At 34.0% G+C, this 10,807-nt stretch overlaps 1 protein-coding gene across 1 annotated transcript; it reads left to right on the top strand.

The window, feature by feature from the left end:
- Positions 1–10,183: 10,183 nt before the first annotated feature.
- On the top strand, positions 10,184–10,588 carry LOC145694313 (protein GVQW3-like). Its single transcript, XM_081770402.1, has one exon. It carries the CDS (start codon positions 10,184–10,186, stop codon positions 10,586–10,588), a length of 405 nt encoding a protein of 134 aa, XP_081626528.1.
- Positions 10,589–10,807: the final 219 nt, after the last annotated feature.

Genomic DNA, 10,807 nt, shown 5'->3' with positions numbered 1-10,807 from the left:
TTGAGGTTCGAACTCAAGTAGCTTCTCCTCGCTTCCTAAGATATGTTCCCCAATCCTATCGTCATAACCAAACTTACTATTGGCGACCGCATTATCCTATACGTAAGTAAATAACGTTAACATTTATAGAACTAAGAAGTTGTTCCAACTCATTCTTAGAGCAATATAAAAAATCATAACATTCTACTTAAATTTTACGCAAAGAAAACTTTAACTGTCAACTTATTGAGGCATGCTAAACTAGTACTCTTTCTTGTTCACTTCAAAATTATTTTTATTTTTGTTACTACATTTTGTTTTTCTCTAATTGTTAAATAATCGATTAGCTTTCTTTAAATTCGTATGTTCGGACCAATGAAGATGGATGACTTTTTACTTTTATCTCCTAGTACCCGGATACGATATAAATATCGATGCTTATAATAACATATTGTTTTCTATTTGATTTTCTCTTCCCGTTTACCCGGTTAAAGAGTTTTACACTTTCTTCGGGGGAGCGATGCATGAACATTTTGGATGCAACAAAACTAGTATTTCTAAGTGATTTGTCATTATTCATTATTTTTTTTATATAATGCTTACATACAATCAACAGTAAGAAATATAAATCTAAGCAACTGAATAATAATAATAATAATAATAATAATAATAATAATAATAATAATAATAATAATAATAACGAAAAATATATGTGCAAAAAACTAGTATATGAGGGAAAAGAACGACAATAATATATATATGCATTATGGCTAACAAGATGAGAGTAAAATGCAAGTAACGAATTACAAATTTGTGAGCGAGGAAGGACGATATAATAAAATTATAATGATTTGCACTAGATGCCACTTCACTTTGTTTTGTTAGCAAACAGAGTAAATTATCTTCTGCTTCTGGGGCCACTCAGGAACTCACGAAGACAGGGGAAGCGCATTTTAATTGGTAATGACTGCGTATGATGGATGATACACAGCAAAGACATCCATTGCAAGCAAAACAATACGATATCCATCATCAAAGTATTTTTTTTTCTGTTCAGAAGTTAATCACTGCAGGAACGCCGAAGATTAGAAAAATTACATATTGTCAGTTAAGGAATAAAACCTCTTTTCTGAAAATGCTTCTCTAAACCTTCTACCTAATGTCCTGAAATGACGAAACCGTCAAGTTTTAGATTATGCCGTCCTCTATGGGAAAAATATGAAATCTTGTAACTTATCCGCAACACCATTTTAGTATGAAGACCACCTACGTGGAGTGAATATTGTGTTTCAAGAGAAGACATTGACTGAGATTTACAGAAATGAAGTGACCAGGTGCAATCTAGAGTAAGTGTTTATTTGTGACCAATGTTGAAAAGGGGGTAACTTGAAATAATTTCGTAGGTAGTTTAGAATCTTGTACGTAGGTCACAATTATTAATGCTTCTGTGAAATCCTGAGAAACGTAACATATGAGGTTTTACTCTAAATATTTCCTCTTAATACAAGCAAAATATTTTAGATACAAGTCCTTCATTCATTATTCAGATATTAGAAGAAAAGTAGCTTATAAGAAATCGCAACTGCTTACTTTGTTAGACCTCCAAAAAAAAAATATACATTGCGCAAAGCGAAGTTAATAACTGTAGGAAAGGGAACGCAACAAACTATAACAAAAAGAATGTGAGTAGTGATGACGAAGACGGCGGTATTTCACTGAAAAAGAGCAACGAAAAGAAACGGCAAGATCTCTTGCAAGAATCAGAATTTAAACCACGTCCTACAATAATGAGATATTTGCTTTAGATCGCCAATATCCACTTTGCCTTTATCCGTTAATATTAAATGGATATACAACTTAACAAACTTGCCTGATATATTCCGTCTAGTTTATATTGCAACAGAAAGATTATTAAAACAAATGTATTCCGTTCTAGAAAGTTTGCGCAGAATAACGGACGAATGGACAGGCGTACTAACAATACAATATAATAAGCCTCAATTCTTAATCATCTCATTTGTGGTTTTGACAACACACAAATGTCAAAACTGTCCATTGCAGCTTTGGAACTTCTTGTATAAAATAAAGCAGTATTCCCAACAAAAGCAAATGTTATATATTACGAAATACAATATCTAAGACTAAAATCTATATATATCATATCTACGAAGAAAGAAGATTTGTCCTTTCATTCTTAACATTTTTAATTAATTACATATGTGCAACTAAGAATTATTCAACTTTATCTTAAACGTTCTAATTACCACCAGTCTGTTATTTTAATGGACAATTTACACTTTTGCGAAACTTAAACTTTTAATTGGCTATCTGCTAATCAATACACCTGTGTTAAATCCTCTAATTCTTTTACTTATCTATTATATTTTTTCATACATCATGTATATTTAGTTTCCTCTTTCAGTTCCTGCCTACCTAATTTTCTTCCTTTTGTGTCCATTATGTTTCCCTATATCTTTTTTACCATGTTTCTTTTCTTTCTTGCCAACTCTTAATACGCCCCGAGTCCCTTTCTTGTCCTCTGTCCTTCACATAGGGATATATATTATGTTTATAAACTCTTTTCAATATAACGTCCTCTAACATCTTGTTTTGCGTAACAATTTCTTTCCCAATTCCTTTTCTGTTTCTCCTACATACTTCATATCGCGTTCTTTATATTTAATGCTCTATACAGCTTCATCACTTTGTTTCTTCTTTCCATCCTTACCAACACAACTAGTATTCTCGTACTCCATTTTCTAGACGTTATGTCTCCTCCCTTCTCAATAAGTTTACCAGGACTTCCAGTTTTCGTCCTGTGTTGTCTATTCCAAACCATTTTTTGTTTTCTTCTTATGCTCTACCCTTCATTCCCGATTTCGTGCTTCAATTTAGTTTCGCTATATCCATACACCACTAATAAACTATGAAACTGCTCTGCTGCCTTCGCTTGTTTTCTGGCCATCACTGTCTATCGTTTATAACATTTTGTCTATATTTTTAATAAAATTCCTTTTAGCTAAAACAACTACATCACTTATCATGTGGTATTCTTTCCTATACGTAATGAACATTCTTTCCTATACTACGTTCCTTCGAATCTCTATTCTACTTTTCTGATAGTCAAAAATGAAAAAGTTTATTTTTCTCTCTTTTTCTAATTTCACCTCTAGGCTTATTCATTTCTCTTTGTCTTCTATTCTTCTCAAAACCTGTCTAATCTGCCTTCTCATTACTTTCCAAATACCTAACTGATCGCTTATATATCTGCAAATCACAACTAATCTCCTCGCTCTTTCAATTTCTGTTCTCATTTGCACTTACAATTTCTGGCAACACTCGGCTTAGTCTCAATACTATACTTACTCCTTATTTTAAGTCTTCATACTCTACAAAAAATGTTTTCCCATATCAATATTCAGTATAGTTGTTTATTAATATAACACAGTTGTGCCAAATAAAAAGGAAAACTTATAAGTAAAAGTGGTATGTTTAAAAAGTACAAATATACAATCAATTTGAAATTGTTAAAGTAAGAGGACGAATCTTATTGTTTCCTAAATAAAATCTCCTTTCATTTTTCTGATATATAAGCAGTTTTTAGAATATGTATTTCACAATGTGTGTGATGAAGACAAAATCTCTCTTTGAGAATTGGAACGATGTTATTTATTAGATAGTATATTCTTCTTAGAATTTGTCTTTTAAGTGATAAAATATTGAAGTAGTTGCTATGTAGGTGTATATATCATAATTATTAATCCATGCTTGTAACATAAATATTAATTAAATACTGAAAACATATTTATTTTAAACACCTATTTCCATATCTGTAATTGATCTCGATGAGTGATTCTATAGGTTAATGTAACTGAAACCCAGCAGCTTGATATCATAGTGTAGTGAGTCGACCCAGAAAGCTCCTCTTCATATATACAATTCGATTACTTTCTAGAATCAATAACTAATAATTTATACTTTAGTGTGAAAAAGTAGTTTTCAATAAGTTCACTAAATAGTTTACTTTCTGACACGGGTAGATCCCACAAGTTGTCATTAAAACCTGATTGCCACATAGCACATCTAATAGAACATCAAGAGAAATGAAAACGAGCAAACTTTCAGGTACTATGGACAAGAATGATAGGGGCTAGAGATCATCAAAATTTCAATATTCAAGGATTGTATCATGGAATTATGTATGTTTAAAGAAACTATCTTAAAAATCGTTAAAGCAATCACAACAAACGTTGCACAATATAATGAGAACAAAATGCTCTATCAGAAACCATAAACAGTGTTGCCATACGTGAAGTAGTTCTGCTAACTCAGCATAAAAGATTTTGTTTGAAATAGCACCATATTCAAAGGTGATATAGCACCATATACATATTTGAAACGCACTGTTGTCACTAAATATAACTGTGAATCCTATCGATACAGCGTTGCACAATGTTGGAGCTACGTGCGCTGAAAATGTGCAATGGAGAAGTCTCATATATGGCAACAGAAAATATAAAAGAAATCTGAATTTTACGTCTCACAGTTATGCCGGTTAGGCTCAAGGAGACGGTGATGATGAGTAATGAATGAAATGGTGGAATGGTAAGAGTTGGAGGAAACGGGACAACCACGAGAAAACCCACGTACATAGTGTTTGTTCATCACAAAGTTCACTTGGCTGAGGCTGGGATCGAACCCGGGACCCCAAACACCAGAGGTGAACGCTCTACCACTTAGCCACCGCGGCCGCTATTTGGCAACAGAGGGTAATAAAGGAGTCATAGCATATATTTCGCTTTGGATACTCAAATTTTGAAGGCCGGTAGCTCCTATCCTTTTGGTCAATAGCGCATTAAATATTGCTCATTTTCGTTTCTTATTATGTTATATCAGATTGCTATGTGGCAATCAGATTTGAACTACAACTTGTGGGACTTTCCCGTGTGAGTTTTGCCAAAGTAATTTCGGATATATAGCCTTCAGTTCGTGAGATCCGAATATCCGCCTGGAAGAATTCACTTCATCACAGGTAACTCAAGTTCCAAAACTTGAGTTTTTTATGACAATTTCCGAAGGAAGCCCACTATTTCAATTTGCCTAGAATAAGAGAAAGTTCATTCGAGGGTGATAGGTAAAATTATACAATGTAATAGAACTGCTCTCTTTATAATTTGAAAAGTTAATATCAATAACGACAATCTAATACATTATAAGTTATCTTTCAGAGAAATTACAGAATTAATTATTCACTCTCGCAAGTTATTTCTTTGTAAAAGAAAATAAAAGAGTGACTGAAGTGATTATTGTATAGCTCATAAATAAACGTAACATTAGCATTGTGATTGTGCTATTTATTGTTAAAATAGTCACTAGTGGAAGTTTAATCTTGAGGAAGATATTGAAAGTTTTCTCCAAAATGACTGTGGGGTAATTGAAAAATTAAGTACAATTTTGATAAGAAAGGAACGACGTCGGTAACATATAGATCATACACCAGAAATTTTGTGCTCATTTTTCAGAATGTTGCAAGAGATGAACGATTGTTTGGCATAGAGTTATACAATCAATTCAACTCATAAACTACTCATGAAAAAGATTGTAATCGGTGATTTGTTCTAATAGCTTCCTTCCAGTTTCGTAAAGATTAATCTAATATACATGGTTAGAACATCATGACAATGCTGTTTCAAGTTCACTAACCCTACGACACATAAATTTCTTTTCTGTTAAAAAAAAAAGTTTTGCAAGGGGAAAGAAAAATGAGTAACACAAGTACCTGTACGGTTAAAGTGTTATCCAAAGATATGTAGGAGAGCACAGATTACATTTAAAACAGTGAACCATATCTGCCTATTATGCATTGTAGGGTTAATATATGATAACGGTACAATTATGCATTATACCTAAACATTGTATTAACAAAATAATATACGTTAATATTATGTCATATTATTTAAATTTAGAATAAGTGATATAAAATACAGGTTGCGCTTGCAAAAATATATACTTGTAATAATCAACAATAAATGGTGGGCATGCTATCTCTTCCAATCAGGTTGTCAGACTGACGTAGAACAATACAGATATAGATCAGGAGGTTGTGAACCAAGATGCCTTGATAATGAAAAACAATGCCCGCGAGGACCTATCCCGAATCGGGGCTGCGAATGTCGTGAGGGTTATATAAGGAAGAAGATAGGTGGTAACTGCATTACACATCACGATTGCAAAATTGCAAGAATTTGTAAGTCTTTGGATTATTTTATTTCTTTAGATTTTAATTTTCTTAGAGTAAATTTCGTATATTTTCGTGCCTGAATGTTTCGTTTTGTAACCCACAGCTAAATGAGAGGATAAAAAATGTGAAGCATTCCTTTAGACAATTATTATATACATACATACTCACTCGTGTAGAAACATGTGAAAATTTGCATGCTTCAAACGATCTCAATTCCTTTACAGTGCATTTTATAATGAAAAAGTTATACATGATACATGATACCATTTCAAAGTATTACAAACAACCATTGCAATATCTCACGGAATAACGTTGGAAACAATTTTAGGTACGCAGGTAGTAATATTAAGAAGTGGAATAGAGCCAAATTGTAAGTAGTAATTATTAACGAGACTACTTATGATATTTAGAAGGAAGGTATCAATCAAACTTAACCAACTCTTTAGACAATACACAGATAGTCATTCCCTCGAAAATCATAAAACACGTAGCGCATTGAACTTATGGTTTGCATATTTACACGCTTGAGAAATAACAGCACAAACCGAACATTATAAAAATATTAATTTCTTGTATTAAATAGTTGAATGAGTAACAAAAATGAGTATTCTTTTCGAAAATATATTCATTCAAGAAATTGCAACTATACTATAAGTCGTTAGGTTATAATTAAGGGATCACATTGGAATTTTTAACTGGAAGTTATAAGGGAATACAGTTAAACATTTTCATCTCGACATTGTTTCGAAAATGGTAAATTCTTGCGATTAGAAATTCGAGATGTAGGAAATATACAGGATCAGGATGAATGATTCATTTGTTTTGAAAAGCCTACATTTTCAAAATAATTACACGTATACACATGAAAGATATAGGAAAAGAAACACAAACTGACCAAGTTTGTACTATGTTTTTGTACAGGTCCGATACCTCTCGATCTGGTGTGGCAGTGTGACAGTACAAGGTTAGTATCTGGCGAAAATAGAGGGTAAGCAAGAAAAATGTTTTAGAATGCTTGAATAAGACAAATGTTCGTTCGTTTGCTATAGCAGTGCAACGCTTTCAGAAGAGAGTATGAAAAAAACGCCATATAAGCAATCGTTTTTGCGGTGATATCAGCAAGTCAAGGACACTGGTTACTTGTGTAAAAAAAAAAACATCAGGCCTCCCAGATCTCCTAACTTTATTCTTTGTGACTTCTCCCTTTGGGCATACGTTAACCACCTTATTTTGGTACCTCTAATACCACAATAATCAGTCGAGCTGAAAATACGCATCAATGCTGCAGTGCTGAAAATTGGCAGGACTATGCTATACATTTATGGGATGTGCTCGAATATCGTCCGGACGTGTTCATGTAACCAAAGAGGAATTTATTGAACGTTTGTAGAGGGTGTTTAGACTTTTGGAGTTTGTGATTCCTTTCGTATATCCTTCATGCGCGTAAGTGTATTAGCTTTGAAAATATTCTCTTCAAAATCTTTGGATTATTTATGCTAGCCTTGTGTTAGAACTGATCTAAATACCATAGTAACTTTGATATTTAAAATACAATGCAAATTATAATGTTGTACTATTACCACTAGCTAGGTTTCGATAAGGTAGGGCTTTTCTGCATGTTAATGTCAGTTATAGCTGTACCAATCATTGAATTGTCTTTTCTTGAAATACTCTCATAATTAAAAGACTAAAATTTAATAAGCACATATTCGCTTACTAAGACAAGAAATGAACCTCCGTTATAATATACTATACAATGCTAAGCGTAAGGTACGAGCAGAGCTTTTTACCACACATAAATGTCCTACTTATTGTACAATATAATACATTCGAATAAAACTTCAAAGTATCTGGTGTTGATGATTCCACTGAAAGCTTAGTCTTCTGTATAGTTAGTAACCAATCCTATTAAAGTCGATACGTGATACATGTGACGCCATACACTGAAAAACAGGTTGTTCTTAAATGAGAAAACTTACATATGTCTATGTGTACAATATTTCTGAAATTTTCTGCTTAAAGCTAAAGGGGTTCAGCTTGTGACATCAAATGTACTTCCAAAGAATTAGAAGTGAAGCAATATAATGTGATTGTGATATATATTTCCAACCATTGATTTAAGTAGAAAATTTACTATATTCTATATTTATATTGAGCATTACAACTATAGGTGACTGACTAAAGCAGGACACTTTCGAAATTCCTCACAGTTATATAATCAGTACTCTTTCACTAAATAGAACAGATCCGTCTTTGGTTCTCCATGAAAGCTCGTGAGATTTAGATCCCACGTTAAGATGTAGGTTCATGTTACACATGGCTGAGATACTAATAGGGTGATCACATCTTAACGAAGATGTTCATCTCATTGCAGTGTAACCTTTGGAAAGATAGTTAAACAAAATGTCTCTCTGCATTTAATATGCCAAAATACACTTTATATTTAGAAAATGGAAATTATTTTTTATGCTTGCAAGGGATAAATGTTCCAATTTAAGAATGTGAGTTTAATATTGAATGCATTCAGTTTTAACAAGATGGTGGCCCCTGCCGCTATTTGAATGAAACACCTGCTCTGTTTAATGAGAAATTACTTTCCTTACCACAAGCACGAAAGAGTGATCATAACTGACAACTAGTGTCGTGCAACCTTACTTTCTGTGACAACGTTTCCTCGGGAATTACTGAAACCACGGGTTAACGTAAACCAACACAGGCTAGTGAAATAACTTACAGAGAAAATTAAACATGTCTTTATGTTACCTCGATAAGGTTAAATAAATCTGTCGTTTTTCTAGGAACAAGCTTTCAAAACGTTGCCAATATTAGATTCCTTTATCGTTCCTGACAACCAGTTTCTCCAATTATATTCACCAATAATTCTGCATAAAGTGATCACAAAACTATTCTTCTATTGAAATTGTATAAGAGAAAATCGAAACGGATATAAAGGGAATGTACAGTTACTATTCTATTGTCGTCCGAAATACTTTAAAAAGAATGGAACATTGTAGGTCCCCTGATTTTTTATTAAATTGAACAGCAATTTATCATAGGACATTTTTACTGTACTCACCTTGTTTGCTACTGTATGTACGTACGGCCTATGATTTTGTTGATTTGTCTTCTACTAAACAAGATTATCTACATATCATCAGGTCCACAATAGCTCATAAAGATTTTCTCTACTGTAATTTCACCTGCAGAATGTCACTGTTGTGTCTTCATTGAGCAAATAACAATTCGCAGTTCCCCTTGTGGTTAATAATGGTTCGTGGATTTACTCCCACCTCGAACATCCAATGGTATTAAAAACAAAGTACGTTTGTAAGAAGAATCCCTCACGCAGCATAGTCTAGCGCACATATGGACGTACTTCTAATGCATATCAAAACAAATCTTTACAATGTGCCCGTTGTTCATTGTTCCGCTAGCGACGGTGTCCATGACTTCATTAAACCGTGAGATGTTTGAGGTTGTTGGTTAATGATGAAAAAAGAGAAACCACAGAATCAAAAACGAGCAGTTATCACATCTGCCAAACTATAGACGAAAACACAGTTATACTGCAAACATAGAGCGCAGCAGTGGAAAATCACCACTGTCTGCATTAATCTTGTTCCCATGTTTCAATTATCATTTAATTAATAATTAATGATCTGCTTTGTAACGAATTTTTATGTACGAGAGGCAGCTTTCTTGCATATGACCAGGTAAAAGCGCTGTAAGAAGTGTTATTTTCAGTTTGATATCTTTCGATGTCATGGACTGTAGTGATGCTTGTGAAAATGTTGCAAATATACAAGGATAAATCAGAAAGTAAGGTGAAATTGCCTGTAAAACCCATAGTATTGTGTGTAGCTAATTAATTCTTTTCCATGTTACAGGTAATCTGGTAATAGAAGTGTGACGGCTTGTACAATATTCTATGTCCACCCGTCTGGTACTGAGAGCAACTCAAAGATGGCGCAACGACTGGAACATTACACCAAGGAGGAAGTGCGCGGTGTCATTCGTTTTCTCTGGACTAAGGGAACAAAACCATGTGATATTCATCGGGAATTGGTGCAGGTCTACGGAGATAGTGTTATGTCGCTAAAACAAGTGTACGCGTGGTGTAACGCATTTGCAAGTGGTAGGAGTACTGTCACAGATGATGGCAGAAGTGGCAGACCATCAACGTTCATCACGGACACGAATGTGGCTGTCGTCGATCCCATGATTCGTGAAGACAGAAGAGTGCGGTTGCAGGACATTGCCAATGAATTGAATATCTCTTATGGTTCCGTAAGCGGTATCGTCCATGGCCAACTGGGCTTCACAAAAGCCCTGGGTATCCAAGCGCTGGGTATCCAAGCTTCTGAGTAACGAACACAAAAAACAGCGAATGGGCATTTCCCTGAACCACCTCACACGTTATGCCGACGAAGGAAATTCATTCCTTCATCGCATCATAACGGGCGATGAAACTCAGATACCTCTATGGACACCTGAATCCAAACGTCAGAGCATGACATGGAAACATCCATCGTCACCACAGGCCAAGAAATGCAAGACAATAGCATCTGCCCAGAAAACAATAACTAC

Source organism: Thermobia domestica, chromosome 9, assembly GCF_964235325.1.
Source record: "Thermobia domestica chromosome 9, izTheDome1.hap1.1, whole genome shotgun sequence".
Classification (NCBI taxonomy): Eukaryota; Metazoa; Arthropoda; class Insecta; order Zygentoma; family Lepismatidae; genus Thermobia; species Thermobia domestica.
The sequence above is the reverse complement of the archived record's forward strand: the minus strand, read 5'-3'. Positions and strand labels throughout refer to the sequence as shown.